At 37.2% G+C, this 21,803-nt stretch overlaps 1 protein-coding gene across 4 annotated transcripts in view; it reads left to right on the top strand.

Annotated features, from left to right (window-relative positions):
- Positions 1-293: 293 nt before the first annotated feature.
- Positions 294-21,803, top strand: part of LOC132131193 (metabotropic glutamate receptor 7-like) — a 235,591-nt gene continuing 214,081 nt past the window's right edge. For all 4 annotated transcript variants that reach the window (XM_059543192.1, XM_059543190.1, XM_059543191.1 and 1 more), the window contains exon 1: positions 294-1,208. In XM_059543192.1, the coding sequence (XP_059399175.1) occupies positions 705-1,208 (504 nt within the window). In that variant the 5' untranslated portion in view covers positions 294-704. The remainder of the gene's footprint in view (positions 1,209-21,803) is intronic.

Below are 21,803 nucleotides of genomic sequence, written 5' to 3'. Positions count from 1 at the left end.
CGTTGAGTCATTTGACAAATCCATATCTGATTCTGGGTGGAGAGAGAAAGAGAGAGGAGGAGACACGCGGGCTGTCTTCTCGTCTCTTGTGAGGATTTTCTCAAGACCAAAAGACGTATCACCGCTAGCTCGCTCGCTTTCTCGCAAATGTAACAATCAGCCGCTGCTCCGAGCGGAAAGTGGGAGGATGCTACGGAAATCTCACCTGACGTCGATTCTCTGCAACATTTTTCTCTGACCGTTATACGCGACGCGGCATCCTGAACGAAAACTTTTTTTTGCCGCCTTTAATTATTTAAAATAAATAAATAAGATCCTTTAAAAGTCAGTCGCTATGGTTTTACAGTGGAGTTATATCATCAGCGTGGATCGGACGCGTTTTAGTCGAATATCTCTGCACTTTAATGCGTTTTGCGTGTTTGGTGCTTTGATTTAAGGACAAATCATAGAAAGGTACTGTATGGTTTTTTTCTGTCTTTATTTTTTTTCTGTCTTTATTTTTTTCTTTTTATTTCGAAGCAACAAGCGTCGCCATACGATGCGCACTTTCCCAAGGAATAACGCTTCACTGTTGCGCGGGGTTCTTGGAATAAAAACATCAACGTATTTCCACATCAACCTTACTTTAAAAAGCTCTATGGTCGTTATTGAGATCAATTCTGTTCTTGTTATCCTATAAATACAGTGAAAAGTGCCTTTTTTCCATGTTTCCCAACGTCAAGGGAGACATGGCTTGCTTTCCATGGCGGGTATTTTGGATAATTCAAGCGCTTGTGGATGTGACACTTTCGCAGGAAACCTACGCTCCTCATTCCATCAGAATTGAGGGGGATTTGACCCTCGGTGGCCTCTTCCCGGTCCATGCCCGCGGGGTCTCCGGGGAACCGTGTGGAGATATCAAAAAGGAGAACGGGATTCACAGGTTGGAGGCGATGCTTTATGCACTGGACCAAATCAACAGCGACGACGAGCTTTTGCCCAACATCACTTTAGGCGCTCGGGTTTTGGACACATGCTCGCGAGACACGTACGCGCTGGAGCAGTCGCTTACTTTTGTGCAGGCTCTCATACAGAAAGACACGTCGGATGTGAGGTGCACGAACGGAGAGCCCCCGGTGTTCGTCAAACCCGAAAAGGTGGTCGGAGTCATAGGGGCTTCGGCGAGTTCAGTGTCCATCATGGTCGCAAATATACTGCGACTATTCCAGGTGAGTCTGAGCCCGAGTGCCCAGCGGTAGCCTATCACACGTGCTGGAATGTGTCCCTGCGTCACGGCTTCGTGTCGTTTCACCCCGTATGATTACACGACAGCTGATTTAAGAGAACGCATAATGGCCCAAAGCGCCACATAAAACAGCAACGCATAATGACAGTCGTTTTATGTCTGGAAAAGCGTTTGTTTTTTGCAATCAGTAGTGTAACCAGAACAAGGTGTTAAATGAATCGATCAGGCATCTGCAAAGTGGCTTTTCATCAATTCCATTCTTTGTGTCTCTATCCATTTTCAGTTTCAGAGTTCCTTTAGGGTATGATTGCTTGATGCAGTCAAACCAGCACATCATTCTATTCTATTCTATTCTATTCTATTCTATTCTATTCTATTCTATTCTAAAGTTTAGGTAAATACAATATATTTTTTTATATCTCTTATATTTTTGGCATCTTACAAATTTGTAGATTTTTAAAAAAAATATAAAGATAGGAAATAATGTCATAAAATAATAATAAAACGATAACATTATAAATTAGTACAAATATATATATATATATATATATATATATATATATATATATATATATATATATATATATCCCAGACAGCAATATATCCGGCCCACATCTGGTCGACGTAAAATCCATTCGGGCCGGATCTGGGCCGACACTGCTTAATGTATGGAATATATATATATATAACTTTTTTTTTTTGCTCTCTATTTCTCTGTTTTCTTCCCTCTTGCTGTTGCTATTAAACAGGCTTGATGTTGAAATGTCACAATGAATAGATATGTTACTCTTTAGATTCCGTATACACAAGCTGCTAGGCGCTAGGTTAAGCTAAGCTTGTGTCTGCATCGCAATAAATAGTTCATTTTCTGCTTTCTGTTCCCACAGCATTAGGAAATTACAGTCCGCTTATCTCAAAAGCGTGTGTTTTGGCAGATACAAACACAAGCTACATTGAGAACGGGGAAAAGATCTGAAAACAAATGAGTTGGAATGTACAATAAACCACACATGAGAATATATACAAACCCCACCATAATTAATCAGCATAAATCCTTGTAGGGTGTAAATTAACTAGTTGCAGTAACATAAACGTAACCGCATCCAAATATGGCATATGAAGAGATAATTGTGTCCCGCCCTTTGGTTTCTGAAGTGTGTGATTACTGATCCAGCAATTAAAATAGTAACAGTCTATACAGTTGCCTGTAATGATGTGAGAGGATTATTCAGCCTTATCTATGTTCTGCATCAGAGATAAACATGGCTAATGATATCCCACCGGTCTACTAGGATGATTCAAACCTCCTCCTTCTCCACAATTTTTGCTCTGTTTACCAAAGTTCTCTTGTGGTCTTAAAGTGAATAAGTTTAGATTAAGACCACTAAACCTCAGATCTGCGTGGCAAAACTTAGAGAATATTCCATGTTCATTACAAGGTCTATTTGTGGCATGTCGTCAATTACCACAGAAGGTCGTTTTGATAATCTTGGTTATTGTAAAGCAATTACAATGTTAGTAAATGGGTCAACACTAAATACTATGCAAATAAACTCCATAAGGTTTACAAAATATTCACAATGAAACATGAAAATGGCTTAATACATAATTAACCAAATGTAATTCAAGAATTGACTTAAACTTGACTGTATGGTTGAATTAAACCATACAGAACAGTCTCACTACTACTAAAAAATAAAATGATTATTTTTTTTTACAGTGTAGAAGACGTTTCATTCAACAGCAATACAACACAATACAATATTAAAATCCGAATTGTGGCATTATTCATGTTAAACATCTTTCAAGCACTTTGAATTGTTATCACAAGTTTACATTAAACATTCACAACCATTTTCAGTTTTGTCAATAACTAATGTGCTCTGTGCATTACAGAAATGTGTAGACAATATGTAAACATAGATTAATTAGTTGCTCATGTGTTGTTGCATTAATAATTTTGCAGTAGCAGACATGAGCTGCAAGCACTTGCATGTGAAATTGCAATATTTATGTCACTTTCCTCCAGCTTCCCGCTGCACAGCTAATGGCTCCCGCAGTTTCAGCAGACCTCAGAGATCTGTTCTAAGACCTTGACTTTTTGCCCTGCATGGACTATTTAGAAAGTATTTATGAAAATACACCCATACACATGGTATGTAATGCCAGCCAGTCTGTGTCACAGACCCTCGGTCTTGAGCATTAAGAAACAAATTTAAAGCCCATTGTTGTGGCCCACTAGCCACCTGCAACCTTTTAGAAAACTGTTTGGTCATTTCCCTATGGCCTGTGCTTTGAGTCTGTGACTTTCTATACTCTAGGGCTGGGATTTCACAAAGCATCCCCATTGACCGCGAGCTCTTTCCGAACACGATGAGAGCGGCACAGATGAGACTTGATGTGAGGAGGGTGATGCTCTCTGACACAATTCATGAGGCGTGCAAGCAGTTTTAGATTCTCCACCTCAATACATTTTGACTCAAAATGCATGCGACGCAAGAGGCCCCGAATTTCATTTGGTTGTGGCGGTGCTCATAATATGCCATTACTTTAGTGTTTTACTGTTTGTTTTTAGCGGGTAAGGGGAAGTAATCAGGGCATGGTCTGCAATTGTACCTGAAGTCAAACAGTTTTGGGATTGAAGTCCGGGTACACCACAGAGTAAAAAAATAGAAGTGTAATTGTGAGATAAAGTAACGGTCACAATGCGATAAAATTGCATAATGACTTGTACAAACTTTAAATAAAAAGTTCCACTCAGAGATTTAAATGTACATTATAAGATTTAAAATTTAATTGCTATATAAAGAGATTTTTACAAGGAACAAAACTATTATTGTGAGATAAAGTCACATTGTCAGGGATGATGTCAAATTGTTAGGTTTAAAGTCGAAAATTGTGTAATGGCATCTTCAAATTTTAAATTGGATTCCTCTTCGCATTGAATGATGAAATTGAAAGATTCACTCTGCGACTTAAACTTAAATTGTGAGATATAAAGTTGAATTGTGAGAGATGATGAAGTCATATTTACAAGAAGCAATACTGGAATTGTGAGGTAAAGGTACATTTTGAGATATAAAGTCGAAAAGTGCATAATGGCATCTTTGAAAATCTAATGTGAAGCATTTTCCATCAAATTACCAGATTAAAAGTGCAAATGTGAGATAAAGTAACACTGTTGGGTATAAAGTCACATTATGAGATATAGTCGAAAATTGCTTAAAGGCATCTTCGAACATCAAATGTAAAACGTTGTGTACCCAAATTAAAATAAAAAAAAAATCTACTGAGATTTAAAAGTTACTTTGTGAGATGTAATGTTACAGTAACGCAAGGTAATAAGTGTAATATAGTCACAATGGCTAGATGTAAAGTCTTCAAAGTTGCATTTTTTTCCCAATGCAAGATGTAAAGTGAAAATTGTGAGAATGGTGCAATTGGGAGAGAGTCCTATTGTTAAATTCATATTGCAATAAATAGTTGCAATTTCAAGAGATGGCAGTTTTCAAGAAAAATTTGATATCACAGAGCTCCATTTTGAGATTTGAACTAAAAATAAACAGACCGTTCTCATCCCAAGGCGTCATGTACTGACCCTTTTGACATTTCGTCAACATCCTACGCACATGGCACCCTCTAGCGTCAATATTAGAAGCAGATAAAAATGAGCCAGAAGGCGCCTCCTAGCGGTCTAACCCTAACCCTAACCCTAACCTTAACCCATAATCTGTGTCTCATATTGACGCTAGAGGGTGCCATATGCGTAGGATGTTGACGAAATGTCAAGAGGGTCAGTATATGACGCCTTGGGATGAGAATGCGTTAAAATAAATGAAAAGCTGTAATTACAAGAAAAAATAATGCAATCATAAGATATAAAGTCATAATTATTATTTTTTTATTCTTAAGCAGTAACATATTCCACAATTTATGTACACATTATGTAAAATAAATAAATAAATAATGCAACAAAAGGAAATGGTTTGCAAGTGTGTGACATTTTAAATGGAATATTAAAGGCAGATGAACGCCAGCACATGTTAGCATTTGAAACCAGATGCAGTGTTATTTTGATCACTCAAATACAGCAACATCAGTGTTTTGCCATTACAAATGGATGCTTCTTGTCATAATGATTCTCCGTAGTCTGTAAATGACTATAGATTTCTCTGACATATCGCTGGTTCGCTGGCCCAGAAGGTTTGCTGCCTTGAGCTCTAGTGAATACAGTATATGTTTGCTATCACTCACTCATAGGCCACCAGCATGAAAATGACAACAGCCACAGTGACAGAAGTCTAAAAATATCCGAGCTGTGGGACTCATTTCTCACAGAAGCCATAACCTACAAACCCAGGGATTTTTCAGGACATAGAGAAGCAGACATTAAAATGGAACATTCTTTCTTCATAGTATTACTGTAATTATTAGTGGTTGACTGTTGATAACACCCTGGGAACCATCCATAACAACTTGGTGGCAATGTAAATACATCAGAATGATAGTCAAATATTACTATAATATTGTCATTTGCTACCATCAAGGTGTTTCCACAGTAACAAAAAAGTGTATTTTGGAGTTCAGGCCACCCACCAATCTTGTTAGGACAACAGTGCCAGAAGAGGCAGGGTTCCACGCGCTGATGGAAGATTCAGCCCACCTGGAGGTCATTCTGCTCTGATAACCTCTTTGCTCTCCTCTTTTTATCAGCTGTCTCCATCCTTTGGCTTCCGATTGGCTACTCTTCCCTTTGAGTTTGGCTTCTTTTCAGCGTGAGAAATCCCAGCCTATTTATCAATATTGGCTGTGTTTGGACGCCCGAGACTGCCAAAAAACTCACTGCAGCTTTGTTGTGCAACATTAAATTTGGTCTATTGGAGAACATGCTTCGAACGGATAATTTAATAATTCAGGACAATGAGTTTGATAAATGATACTGCTAGTTTATATGACATTGGCCGTAGTTGTAAGGTGTTGCCTGGAACTGTGTTTCCAAAATTGTCTATTAATTTCAGTGGGCTATACTCTTGAAACGCAAGCAGAGATGATTTGATTATGTGAAAGAAATTGCGAAAAACAAAAACCAATGTAGCATGAAATATGATTTCAACTAAACTTTTGGAGGGTTGCAGTTGTAAGAAATGAGTAGGAAGTGCCCTTCTTCTGAAAGACTATATGGGTGTATATATATATATATATATATACAACAGCCTAAGAACTGGTCAAAAAGAGTGAATTATTTAAAAAATGTATGGGGATTTCAAGCTTAGACCGTTTCATTTTCTACTGGGAAATAAGTGTTATAGGCACTAAATATGTGCTTAATTTGCACTAAAGCTCATTTGAATTTGTTCTGGATCATTAGATACGACGGTGCCTTGGAAGCGGGTCTGTAACCAGGAGGCATCTTCATACACAAATATGTACCGCTTCCATTCATGTTGGAAAATCGTGACACTATTCATTTCGTCAGCATGTCCCACGGTGCAGGTATTTTTATACGTGACATCTTATCAGCCATTCTGCTAATCTTAATTCCAAACTTCATAATCACATTAGTTTGCTGTATTGCCAGTTGAGGGTGAGCTTTAAGGTACTCCCAGTGCTGTCTCTTATCTCCTGTTCAATGCCTCTCTGTGAAGTAGCTCGGCATGAAGCCTGGAAAAATCCTCGGTTGATGTCATAAAGCACGTCTGCTATTGGCTCGTCTTGGAGCTCGTTAAATGAGAGAGTCCCGCTGGGCGAGCTGCCATAAATCATTATGAGCGCAGATCTTTTTTTCTCATTTAGGAAGCATTGATGATATACATACCAGTAATTAATGAAATAATTTCTTTCTATCCAATCAATAGATACAGACTTCGGTGACATTTATCACATCGAGTGCAATTGATTAATTTGTATTGCCATTACCTCAACATGAGAAGAAATATTGTTGGAATGATCTATCCCTCTCACATCAGAAGACTATAGAATGCTAACCAAAAGTCCTTGAGTGCTTGTTATTTATAGTGGAGATTTTCCCAGCCAGCTGTAGTTAGTTAAATAGTTCTTTGCTTCACGATGAGGTTACTGTTGATTTTCAAGTGTGACACATCAGTGTAGAGGGTTTACACTGTGAGTGCGACATTGAAATCTTTCAATATGTGTGTAGTGAGGATGTAGTTTATGAGTGGATTTTCAGACTTGCATTATTGTAGGAAAGAATTTGACTTTTCTTTTATGGATCTTATTTAGAACTGTGTATAAAAACAAATGGTCCAGTGTTCAATCACACTGTAGTAGGGCCTTAAGATAACAGTTTATCAGCTTACACTTGTGATTTTTCAAAACTAATAATGTACTATTAATCGTGTAAAACTCATAAACTAATAAAACTGAAGCTTTTTTTATTAGTGGATGTGTGTAGCCCCAACAGACACTTCATGTTTTAGCAAACAAGAATGGCAGGTCTTGCAGCTTTATTTGATAGAGCACATAGGGGATTTACTGTAGTAGAGACCTTCAAAACATCAACTAACCATGTATTTTCTCATGTAAGTTCAGTCTGGATCAAAACACGAGGCAAAAGCAATTTCAGGATGAAGGTTTCAAGACAGGCACAGGAGCAAAGCAGACTAGAGACAAAGTTTGCCTGTTACTGTCCTGTACATTTTTATCATTTCAACATTCTACACTCTAAAGAAAGGTTCCTTATTAGCATCTGTTGTTCCTTGAAGAACAGTTAACATCCACAGAACCACTCCATTGCACAAAAGGTTCTGTATATTATGTATACAGTGAATGAGTTTTTTTACCCATATTCAAAATTGTTATTTAGATGATGCTACTAATTATAGAAGAAAAATGTGAGAAGGCTAAGTAATGAGCTGAGGGACTTTATTGTATCATTTGATTTGCTCGCAGCCATGTCAGTTAGTGGAAATAGTTTTTAAGAGTTGTCCATCTGTGCGTCAGCAAAGATTCACTTCAAGGCATGCTTGGGGGAAACGTCTTGTATGGTTTCTCATAAGCTGTCTGCTGCCAATGTCTACTGAGTAGAAACGATGAGAAAATACCTCTATCATTCCCATTTGTTTATAGGTAACAGCTTAGTGCAATTGTATGATTTGATTTATGTTAATTTACTATAATTTCTCACTCAGAAATATGCATTTAATGTTGACCAATGAAGCATTTGAAAATTTTTGTGGTGAGTTAACCCACTGAAAATATAACAGTCTACCTGCTGTTCCTTTTCTGCTAGTAAAGGAAACCTCGACTCTCTGACAGATGAGCTGAAGTTTAATTATTGTGCGGGATGATCTGTTTTGGCAGAAGGGATGTGAGGCATGGTTGCAGCTTTAAGAGGGTTCTAATTATGTCCCACATTCAGATCAAACTGTAATTAATTTAGCCCTGTCAAAACCAAATTATAAACAAATGGATTACCCGTCACAAAGACAGCTATGCACAGAATAGCTAAAACATCTCAACTTTCTCACAGGAGAAGAAGCATCGAGCCAAGGTTTTGAGAATAAGATTTCATTCAAAGGCAGACAGTTCACAGACAACATCTCTCATCTCATGAAGATTTAATTAATTGTTTTCCTTAACCATTGAAATCATATTGAGGGCGTACTCTCATAAATAACATCTTTATATACACACTAAATATTTAAATTCATTCATTTAATATGCAAGCAAACCATTCCCCTTGTTATATATATATATATATATATATATATACATATATATATATCAAACCGCAAAAGGTACTGTATACTCTGTACCGTCTCAATCCAAAGTAGCATAAAATGCAGATTGTTTTGGGGCTCGTCCGGGATTTGAACCCATGACTTTTCATATCACATGCTATATGTCTTCAATGATAATTAAATGTCTCAGTTTTGATAGTATACATTAGACTAAAATGGTATCCTGGTCATTGGCATTGTCTGACATACTCATCGGTCATTGAGACTTCAATTAGGCTGGATTTGCACGGTGAGACTGATGTCATATGACTTGATGGCGCCTCGCTTCTCCTAACATTATCTTAAAGAATTACCCAATGTCCTCTTTTATCTTTGAATCATTGTAAATGGGACAGCTCACCATCTTATACCATGTCTAGAATCGGAAAGGAGTTGTAATTATGGATTTGTTTTTGCAACTTCCATCAATAAAATACCAAATATATCTTTTTTTTTAAGGAAAATTAAATGAAGTTAACATGTTATGTTACTGAATAATCGGCTTATGGTTTGAGAAGCTCTTTGAAGCAATTTATATTCAACCCTAGTCAATCTTTAAGGTTAACAACATACTTGAGCTAAGGACTAATGCAGCTTTACAGCCCTACAGGAAATATGGTGAAAAGTTTTCAGCTGGCACCATTTAAAGCAGGATGTTTAACTGGACTTAGCGGGAATAAATTGATTTACATTCTTTAATTCGAACAGAATATAAATCTTTTTTAGAGTGCTCTTGGGTCTGCTGTTCAGGAAGTACTGAGATGTATTTTAAATAACTCTTCAAGATAATGATATAGGTTCAGTATTTCATACTGTACATTTAGAACCCATTTAACTGAAAATTCAATCTATAAAATGGGAAAGTTCAGTAGATGTTTATTTGGCAGTGACGGGTACACATTATTTCAATAGTCCAATTTAGACATTCTAACAACTATATGCAACTTTGCAACTACATGTCAACTAACTCTCATTAGAGTATTAGTAGATTGTTAGAAGAGTAAGCTGTGGGGAACCTAATGGTTAGAGAGCCGGTTCGAGTCTCGGTGTCTCGGTGTCGGCAGGAGTTGTAGGTGGGAGGGAGTGAATGAACAGCGCTCTCTTCCACCCTCAATACCCATGCTCCCCGGGCATTGGATATGTAGCTTCCCACTTCTCCAGGTGTGTGTTCACGGTGTGTTCACTTCTCACTGCTGTGTGTGTGCACTTGGATGGGTTAAATGCAGAGCACCGATTTCGAGTATGGGCTACCAAATGTACTTGCAAAATTAGTAATAGTCAGTAGAATGTCTGTTGGGGACTGTTAAAACAAAGTGTTAGTAGATATTAAGCAGACAGACTACTACTCTAGACTTACAGTTGACATGTAAAGTAGTTGCAGTGTTACTCAGAATATCTAGAAGTGATCAGTGTTGGGCAAGCTACTTGGAAAATGTAGTGAGCTAAGCTACCAGTTACTCTACAGTAAATGAAGCTTCACTACACTGAAGCTACCCCCTGGGAAATGTAGCAAGCTTAGCTACATCAACAGTAGCTTGCTACATCTAAGCTACTTTTAAAACTCAATTTTTATGTTGAACACGTTTTATTACAAGTCAATGCTATCTCAGTGCTCAAAACTGTCAGTCAAACAGGCAGGTGTAATTGTTTAGTTCAGTTGTGTATTGTGTTCCTTATCAATTTGGCAACAAAAACAATCAAAATACATGTAATTCACGTAATAATGTACACACAAGTATGTGTACGCACCTGTTTGCATGGGCATGCTTAATATAGGCCTTTGCAGAACAAAATGCAATGTGAATGTCTTTGGAAACCCAACTAAATTGATTTATTTTCTGATTTACTGTTTTCTACATTAAATCATCCTAAAGAACATTATGTGAAAATATAATCTTGATTACATTTAAATTATAATTAAATAATATAATCATATCAGTGATTTAAATCAAACTTTAATGGGGTTTTTAAATTCACAAATTCTTAATTTAGCACGAGGGCATGTGCTATTTTCCCCTTTGTTTACAATATATCTGAAATGTGATTTTCTTAACAAGGGAAAACGCTTTTTTCTACCAACAGATAGAAGAAAAGATAGCTAGAAAGTGCTTAGTTTGTGATTGAAGACTGAATTGCGATGGTTGTATATTTGGGAATCAGTGTCATGTACTTGTCGAGGTACGGCCACGGTCGACTCGCTCCTCGGGATCAACTGTTGTCCGACCTCACCCACTGCGATCATTTCATCAAGTATTTTTTTTTGCCTGACTGGCCAAGGAGTGGTACCGTCCAGAGCAGAAGGTGGCGGTAATGCATCATAAAGCTGGTTGGTTGCTATCCACTGTAAACAAGAACAAGATGAAGTGGTGGCGTCGCGTCACTTACTGATCCAGGATCAGTGATCTTAGCCGTTGTATTTCCCGATTTGAGTTTGAGCTTCAGAAATGCTTGCGAAAATGTAGCTTGTGTGGAAGCTACCGCGCTACTTGGTAAAAAAAGAGCTTCGCTACAGAAAAGCTATTTGATTCAGAAAGCAGCGAAGCTACGACCACGCTACTGAGGAATGTAGTTAAACTAGTAGCTTCGCTGCTTGTAGCGACGCTACTGCCCAACACTGAAAGTGATCTATCAAAAGTTTATCAAGTGTTACCATAATAATTGATATAGAACCTGAATGAAACTGACCCCTTAATAATGAAAATGTATAATTTAGGAAAAATGTGAAACCTTTTTTTCAGAGCTACCAACTGCAGACATGATTCTGTGGCAATATGTGTTCAATCTGTCTTGTCTCATATACCTGACTGACAGCTAGAGAAAGAAAAAATAGATTTTAGAGCTAAAAAAAACAGTGAAGGAAAATATGAGTGGGATCGGAGAACTCTTCATTTGTTTGTCACTCTTAATGTTATACTGTATATAATACTAGTGAAATGTTTTCTTGACATATTGCAAAGTGGAGCGGAAAACATATGTAGGCTTCACTCTAAAACATAGTGATGTTTTGTGTGCTGCCAGTCTGGTTCAGACTACATACTGTAGAAATCAACCCTTTGTGCCTTACAAATTTCAAATGTTTGTTACGTGAAGCTGATTTGGTTTACATTTGATTTCAGTAGGGTTTGGTGTTAGCATGTTGCTAAGTGAACTATATGATACTCTAATATGCATGTACACACATAATACTTTATATTTCATAATTATCATATAGTGTAAATATTTGTAATAAAACAGTTACCACATGATCACTATCCAACCATCTTAGACTAATTAATTTTGTCATGTTGCAGTGCATTATGGAATTGATTTGCCCTCAATGCATACATGCTACATGGACAAAACAGATAATATTCTGGAAGAAAAATTACCTGTACCTTTTTTCCATTAGGCTTATAGACATTCCTTTCAATACTAAAACACAGTACTGTTTCTAATTAAAAATATGGATACAATCCATATTTTGTTTTTTTTAAATGTTAACTCAGATCATTGGACCATATTTTCTTTATTTAGAGTTTACAACCTCTGAATTTGGCAAAAAATATGTATCTTTTGAAAGAGACATTACATCGGGGGTGTTCCTATGATGCCTAAAATATTGGGATAGGGCGCCAGTATTTTTCTACACCAGATACTATTGTGCCTAAACAAATAACCTTTGTAAAGGGAAAAACTGCTTCACTTTTGGCTAAATGTGTATACAACTCCTTTATCCCAGTTGAAAATAGGCCTGGACATGTTTTGAACAAAACAAAGTTTTGCTTGACCTGTAAAAGAACTATACTTAAAACTTAAATTTTATTCTAGGATTCACAGTCTAAAAAGCTTACCGTTAGGATTCCATTGAATTGGAATAATAGGTATGGCAGTTTCAGGTCACTTGCTAAATAATAGTTTCCCGCTTTTCCCTTCACTACTGCTGTGTCTATCCATGCCACCCGTCTTCCATCCATATCCACAAACTATCACTTAGTCCACACCCTAATCTGCAGCAGCACCTTGTCTGAAACAATCAACATTATCGTTTGTTCCTCACCGTTGGCTTGGTAGGTTGGTGTTATTCAGACTCTAGCATAGCCCAGGGTGGCAGTTTTGCTGGCAAAGAGTGAACAGGGCTCTTGTCTGACATGTTCAAAGGCGAAGAAGCCAAGTGGAAAGTTGGGATGTGAAAGGCCGAGGCTGGTACCAGCAGACAAGAGCGGCGCTCCAGGTGTTCTTAGATTTGGGTTGTCCAAAAGAGATGTGTAATCTGAATGGGCACCTTGCTCTGGCAGTCCAGCAGAGTTCTGGAGAACATCATGGTCTGTCCAAACAGACCCTCGAGGGTCAACATAGCATGTCTCTTGCGTTTCACTTGTAATTTTTTTAAAGCATATTGTGACGCTCACTCCAGTTAACCTTGGAGGAGAGAATTTGTAGGTTATAAACAAACCTAAAAATGTCAATTTAAGAAAATGCACTGAAGTGCACTGAAGACAATATTAAACAGCACTCACAAAACATTTGGCTTCTTTCTCAGAAAAAATAAATTAAAATAAAATAAAAAAATAATGTACAAATGCTGTCAGTGGGGCAGTAACCTTTCAAAAGGTACATCTTTGTGACCAAAGTGCCATTGCTCAGTTTGTTCTTAGGATGACAAAAATGGTTAAAAGTTACATTTTAGGCTGCTCTGCCTCAGCTGTCTCATTAGTGTCAAAAGGATTGAGATCAAATCAAAGTAGGCAGCATTTACTGTTCACTAGGACTGGGCCGATAGACTATGCCATCATCCATCGCCAATGGCTGATAGACATCACAAAGTTGAGTCTGCATTTTGACCCCACCCCATACCCCATCCACCACATTCCAATACCATGTTCGGAAAGAAAATAATGTGTATACAGAACCCCTAAAGGGAATAAATACGAGATGGGAGGAAAATACATATTTCAATACTTTCTCTAGCAGTAATATCACTGGGTAAGTATACTATAGTCCTTTATAAATTGCGGACATCGGGGAGCCGCTATTATGCCTGGCACTGAAACTGCTTTTTTTAGTTCCACTTTCATATTCAAGATTTCACAACTCTGTTTGTGCTAGGGAGCAGCAGTATATACCACACATTTTACAAGATTAAATTTTTGTCAGTGGTGCTCAGGATCTGAAAATTTTTCAGCATCATTCTCAGTCATCTCTGCTTACTCTGTTTATGCCGTAAGTGAAATTTTCTGCACTGTAATGTAACAGGCAACCGTTTCACCTTGTCTACACCTGACGCAACAGTTGTTGTGTCATGCCATGCAATCAGCTAAAGTCTGTCTACACTGGACGCGACAAAGCATCCATTGAAAATCATTAGAAATTTGTGTCGGCACATCATAAATAGAACACGGCTCCAGATTACTACAGGGATTTTGTGGCACATCAAGTGTAGATAACCTCACTGATTATAATAAGCTCTAAACACTGAGCTATATGAATCTCTATTATCCCTCTGGGCTTCTTCGTAAATGGGTCACACTTAGCTTCCTCCCGCCCGAAAACGGGCGAAGCCTTAAAATTGTACTTTACTTTTTCCCAGGATAACCAATCAAATATATTTTTGTTCTATAATGTTTTCTGATTATTATTTAGAATTTTTAGATTTTTTTATGATACTTTGCATTAATTATATAATTTTTATGAGCTATTTTTTCCATTAGAATTAATATATAATTTTTTATTTTATATTTATTAAAAAAAAAAAATTCAATAAATGCAGCATTTCACATCAAAATAGAGTGCCAGCCTAAAAAAAAATGTTCCAGGAGAAGAACTTCATCTAGTGGCTTTAAAAAATAGCCACTTTTGTGTAATGTCCTGTACCAGCCTGTAGGCTGTCTATAGCTTCCTATATATCCTATATAGAAAGGCTTTTTGATTCCTTTTGTTGTTTTAGACATGATTTCTCTATCTTATTCGTTTTTTTTATTTAGATATACATTTAGATATTCTAAAAGATGATTACTTTATTTTCTTAACAAAAATGTTTAGATAAGTATCAGGTTTTGCATTATGATTAGAATCAAACTATAGCATTTGGTTAGAAAGGGAACACAATGTGTGTGTGTGTGTGTGTGTGTGTGTGTGTGTGTGTGTGTGTGTGTGTGTGTGTGTGTGTGTGTGTGTGTGTGTGTGTGTGTGTGTGTGAGTGAATGTGTGTGTGTGTGTGTGTGTGTGTGTGTTGCATTTGAGCGAGAGTCTCTTTTTGTATTTTTTATTTATTTATTTTTGCATATTCTCAAAATTTGCTGTTGCAGTCTTACCAGTCTCTCTCTTTCTCTCTCTCTTTCTCTCTCTCTCTCTCTCTCTCTCTCTCTGTGTGTGTGTGTGTGTGTGTGTGTGTGTGTGCATTTGAGCAAGTTTTTTTTTTTCATTTATTGATTTTATGTGGAATATTCTACAAATTTGCTGTTGCAGTCGCCAGTTTATCTGTGTGTGTGTGTGTGTGTTTGTGTGCGTGGGTGTGTGTGTGTGTGTGGGGGGGGGGATCTTATTTGCACTCTTGATGTTCTAGAGTGTCACCCCTTCATTGCTGTACACTTTTTTTCAGCACAGTTGCTGATCTGTAGCTTGTACCACCAAAAGTTTCTCTGAGTTTTCCTATTTTTTCGTATTTCCCATTCATTTCCTATGTCGCCCGTTTTCGGGCGGGAGGAAGCTAGGTGTGACTTTTTTTTTTACGACCCTTTAACATATCAGAATCATCTCCTTGATTTTTTTGTGTGTTCATATAGGTAATACAACAAAAGTCACCAAGTTTCATCCCCATCCGATGAAGCAAAAAAATTAAACATTTCAAAACGTTCAAGTTTTCGCCCGTTTTCGGGCGAAGAAGCCCAGAGGGTTAAAAATCAGTGGTTCTATAGTATGTTGCCGTGCCGCTCACATCTGGCGTAGAGATAGTGTTAGGAATCGTTATTTGTTTTCCGAGATTTATACTTCGGGCACACCCCCACCCCCGCTGATGTTATCGTCCATAGCATGTTTCACTGCAAACATCGTCCGATACCAATTTTGTAGACGTCGCCCGACCCGACTGTTTACAGAAGCAGAGTGCAAATTCTAGTGTGAAATTTCAGTTTCAATGTTGAAAGAGAGCGAGGTAAGATTGAAGTAGCAAAACATTTAATGATCAAAAACTGTTTTATGTTAAAAATGTTAAGCAACTGACAGTTATTCAAAATGTTGTTATTATTATTATTCTTTATTTTTATTTGCTCAATGTTTTAAATATTTTAGTAGATGTTTCATTTGTACAAGTCTTGTCTACATTATTTAAACTAAACTGGTTTAAAAATCCACTTGTCAGTAGTTGTAACCATTAAGACTTGACTCCAGTGGAAAAAATTGAGACCTCATGGAATCAGTAAACCATGCTTAAGTCGGTCGGTTTTAAATATTATTAAAATTACATTTTATAAGTCTCTGTAGTAGCTTATTAACATTTGTAGCTAATCCACAGGTTCCTTGCTCATGGGTTGCATGTATCCACGTCAAACATTCAAAGTCTTTTTAGTTGACAAAATCCACTTGAACACTGCAGCTTTGGTGGTGAAAGGGACTAAGTGGTAAGTGATTTTCCCAAAGTACTGTTTGCCTAAATGAATAAACCAGTTGACCGAGCTGCCACTTAGCATTAGCCCTCTCAATCCTGTGCTTGAGAAATTAAGCCTCGTAAGAAGAAACTGCCATTTCTTTTCTGCGATGTGTGCTGAGAGAATCATCTTGACCCAGACTGATGCTTGACCGGGCATGTGATTGGTTGGGGTCTTGGGGAGTTCGTCGAGAGCTATGATAAGGGTTCATAAAATCGTGTACATTATGTCAGGGCATATGGAGAGGTGCAGGCAGAGTCTAATGACCAGTGGTCCAGATAGGAAATGCAGTGATGGGAATCACTCGCTCAATTTGGAGCAAATTCTGGAGAGCGCTGAATCATAGATTATGTACAGCTACATGAACAGCCATTGAAGCCTTTGCATTTCTGAGGAAATCTGACTGAAACTGGAAATCATTCTTCAGAATTGTTTTAGCGCCTCATTCACAAACAAAGAATACAACAGACACAACCCATGTTGTGTTGCGCTTCAACAGCTTGAGTCTGTCCACACTGAAAATGTTAAATGTGTTGACTTTAGAAAAAATTAAATCATTGAATAACTAAAGATTATATCCAACTATGTCAATGGAAATCAATGGTCATCAATCGAAATCAGTTAGAATCATCCACAATTACCATACTATACTTCTACCACGTACTGCTAATGATATTTGGTTATGTTTTATATTTTATTTAGTTTTTTTGGGGGGTTGTTTTTTTGCAATGCAGAAATGAAGACTTCATAGTTTTAGTTAATTCATGGCCACAATTGACTATTTGTTCCCTCGTTTTAGTTAAATTGTTGACCACAAATTCTAAATTTTATAAGAACTTAATTTGGCCTCTTTAATTAAATGGAACAAATAGTACAATGTGATGATTTATTAAAACAAAGGAACACATTAGGGAACACAACTTTTCGGCAATTTAATAAAACAAAGGAACAAGGCCCAGTTCCCCAAAACGTTCTTATCGCTGAGTAGTTCTTAACCTATTCCTTAACCTCTCTCTTAACCTTATGGCACAATTCCCGACACGTTCATACGCTAAGTATATCTTCTGTAAGTCACACTACCGTAAGGTTGGTCTGGACCATTCGTAAGCTCTCTCTTAGCGTTGTTTGAGCTTGAGATGCTAGTCTCTGCCACTGTGCAGCAGTCTTTAGAAATCAGCGCAGCGCAGTACAAGTCAAACTATGGTATGTTGACAATATTGGTCTCAACAATGATTTTATGCTATGGACATTTTAAGACTCATAATAAATTATGTTAGCAATGCATACAGGCCTATTTATGAAGTTGACTTTATGTGGTATCAGAACTAATATGGTAGTAATTAGACTAGGCTTTTTCATAATATAATTAAAGCGGATTGGCAATCACTTTTGATAATTAAAATCTGGCAAACAATTTGGCTCTAAATGACTAAGGTCTATAAATGGGTAAGCATGGTGGTGTCCAGTTCCAACGTGTCCTTGTATTGAATCAAAGACGGAGCCAGACGCGGAGCCGTTTAGTCCATGTCAATTTTTTTATTTGGCAAAACTTAAGCCCTTTTGACATTTTGCCTGACGTGGCTATATTAAAAAATATTGCCTACCAAGACAGCTCATTATGGAGCTGCTGGACCTTCTCAGACCTGCGCTTGCCAGGCTAACGCGGCGGAATTTTGCTTTAAGCCCTGAAGTCCAGCTGCTTTCATCGCTACGTTTTTTTTTTTTTTTTTTTGCTACAGAGAGCTTCATCGAGGTCATGGGAGAGGGCTACGGCCTAATCAAGACCTCGGTGTGGAGGTGCATCCACACTGTCACCAATGCCCTTCTGCACCATGCCGGGGGATTACATCCTGGTGGATGGCACACTCATCCCTATCGCCAATTCATCAGTGATTGATCAGACGTAGGCTACTTATCGCGAAAGGGATACGCGGCCATAAACGTGCAGGTTATAGTGGACCATAGAGGTGTGATCTCTGACCTGGTGGCAAGGTCCAGCAAAACTTCAAGTTCCTCTGACGAGAAGCTTGGTGCCCTTTTTTACGTTGCTTCCCCAGCATATTCTGTATCTAACTCTCTCTTTCTCTGTTCATTGTAGATAGGTTGCTTTTTATTGAAAACATTAACCAATGGCAATCAATACCGCATTAAACAGAAGTAACTGCAGCTGCTTGCCAATCAATTATGATTGAAAAGTACCTTACCATTAATATAAAAGTGTATTATATAATTTTTATAAGTCGTTAAACCCACGTCAAGAAGCGGCACAAGTGGCACAACAGGATAAGGAGGGTAGATGATTAGCGAGGGATACCCGGTTCGTCTAACCGTCACAACATATCATGTGAACATATTACTGACCATTTGATAATTTAATTTATAGTCTATATTCTACTGATATCTTAAAATATGTTAAAATAAATGTTACTGGAATAATTTGAGGAATGTTTCATTTGCATAGAACGTGTTGTCTTTCTTAACGCTGTATTTTACCTTCGAGTGAAGTAGAAAATCGATTCCTGAGCAATGGATGCCAACTAATTCAGCACCCTGACTTTGGACAGCGCTCTTGTAACGTCGGACGTAAGAGGCAGCGTGCTAAGAAGCTTCCTAAGGGACACTTCGGGGAACACACTTAGGAACATAAACAACTTTGGTAAGATATATCTTTCGAGGTCTTCTTAGCGCGCTAAGAGTGAGTGTTATCGGGGAACTAATTAGTACAACATGACTACGATTTAGTAAAATGAAAGATAAAATTAGTACAATGTGGCGTCAATTTAATAAAACTAAGGAACAAATTGGTTCAACATGGCCATGATTGACTAAAATTAGTGTACTAACTAGTACAACATTGCCACAATTTATTAAAATGAGGGTACAAATAAATACAACGTGACCACAATTTACTAAAATGAAGGAACAAATTGGTACAACATGGCAATGATTTACTACACTCAAAAAAAAATAGCTTGTTGGTCTAACTTAATACAATTATGACGTGCATTTCCATGCATTTAAGCTGATTTAGTTGAACTTAAATTAAGTTAAATGTACTGATGAGTAAAATTCATGCATATTTAATGAGATCACACCAATATCATTTGACATGTTCTGTTAATGTTCCCCGAACAAAATTTACCCTTGTCGATCCAACCAGTGTTGTTGCTGTTCAGACTGGTGCCTTCGTGCAGAGTTGTGTGAGTTTTCTTTTATGAAAATGGAAAGGCCTGCGAGTTTACGTTTTTAATGTTTCGTTATTTTGAGCATTTAAAATATTTCAAACAACATACAGTTATGTTTTTTGTTTGTTTGGTTGTTTTTTGTGTGTGTGTGTTTTTTTGGTTACCATTGTGGTAGAGCTTTTGCTTAGGTTGTCAATAGCTGTCATACACGCACATAACTGTTCTATTTGATTGTTTAGGGTAGAAATACTGACAAATCACGTTGCTGGCCCTAAAAATGATTTATTTTCTTTTTTCTTTTAATTCTCATATTTATTCTTATAAGAATGTAACAGCCAACACAACACTTGTTCACATGCTAAGTACAATTTTTGTGGCATGCAAGTAATGATCAAGTAAAAATGTTCTCATGAGATTAGCACAGTTACAGCTCATGTAGCCTATAGTCTAACCACATAGTCTATACTTCACCATGAATTAGTACAATATTGCCACAATTTATTAAAACAATTGAGCACATTGGTACAACATGGCCACCATTTTCTAAAATGAGAGAATGCAAAGTAAATTGAGGCTACACTTTGACTTAAATGAGGGAACAAATTAATAAAATGAAGGAATGATTTTAACATATTTAATAATTCATGGCCATAATATATTTGTGTCCCCAGACAATGCGTTCCGCTGAGAAAAATGGCACATGAAATTTGGAACAATGTGAGGTTGAGTAAATAATGTCTTGAAAAATAATGATTACATTTTTTTCTCAGATGAACTATTTCTTTTAAAATCAATAATGCTATATGTTTGATGAAAAACACAATCTTCTCTCTTAATGGTACTACTCAGTGGAGTAAGCATACATTTCTCATCTTCCAAAAGTGAAATATTGACAACCAAGTTCTGTGCTCATGCATTTCAACTTCACTGTTAAATCTGGTGCCCGAGACGATTGTGCAAGAACATGTTACCATGGTAATATTGTACCTAGGGAAGAGACTCTATGCAATGATTTGAAATTGTGACAACAATGGCACAGTTAATTGTAGTCAATGAGGGAAATTATTTCTTTTAGATGGAAAGTGGGTTTCAGACACACACCTGGGTTTTCATTCCACTGTGGTGTTATTGTTTCAAAATACAATGTTGGTTCATATTTGGGTTTGGAAATCCAATCGTGATGTCTAAAAATTGTTGCTTTAATGCTAATGCTTTCCGTTTCTTATTTATTTATTTTAAACAGTAAGGTTTAAGAAGTGATTGGTTGACAGCCTCAATGATTTGAGCTTATGCACCTCAGTTTTTGAGGGTTTATTGTAATTTATTTTTATTTAATACTTTTACAGGTGATTTATTTCTTCATAGACAGCTATTAAAATATAGATTTTTTTCAATGAACTGACTGACACAAACCTCTGCTCCTTCCTGGTTGTGTTTTTGGGAGGCTTGTCACGCTTGGTTAAACTACAGGAAATGCTTTAAACGTGTGTTTGTCCTGTCTATGTCCTTCACCTTCTTCTGTCTTCTAGTGTCTGGCACTTGTTTATATATACTGACTTCCTGATGTTTCACCATCCTTGTTCTGTAACATTCTCAAAGTTTCTCATTGGTTTGTTTGCCTCATTTCTCTTTGCCCCTGAGGGTTTGGGGACAATCTGAACGTTCAGATTGAGGGCAGAACGTTTCTTCTTTGTTCTTCGCCACAGGCCTTTGAGGAACCTGTTGTGCCTGTGGCAGCAAAACACCTCCAAAAATGTTTTAGAGATAGAGTTACTAGGTTTTAAAGGTGATGTGTGTAATGTTTTTGATGTTAAAATACCTCCTACCTTAGTTTAAAAGACAACTATAAATAAGCCACGTTTAGGTTGACTTCCCTGAAAAGTGTAAATTATTTGGCTCTGTGGTGCTTTAAAAATATTGCTCTTTTATTTATTTATTTTGGTCTTTTTAAGTTTCTGTCCAATAACAGCAACAATGGCTTATCCAATGGTGTGAGTTTTGGGTGGGGCTTTTAGTTTGTTCAGACAATGGC

This window comes from Carassius carassius, chromosome 48 (assembly GCF_963082965.1).
Source record: "Carassius carassius chromosome 48, fCarCar2.1, whole genome shotgun sequence".
In the NCBI taxonomy this organism is placed as follows: Eukaryota; Metazoa; Chordata; class Actinopteri; order Cypriniformes; family Cyprinidae; genus Carassius; species Carassius carassius.
The sequence above is the reverse complement of the archived record's forward strand: the minus strand, read 5'-3'. Positions and strand labels throughout refer to the sequence as shown.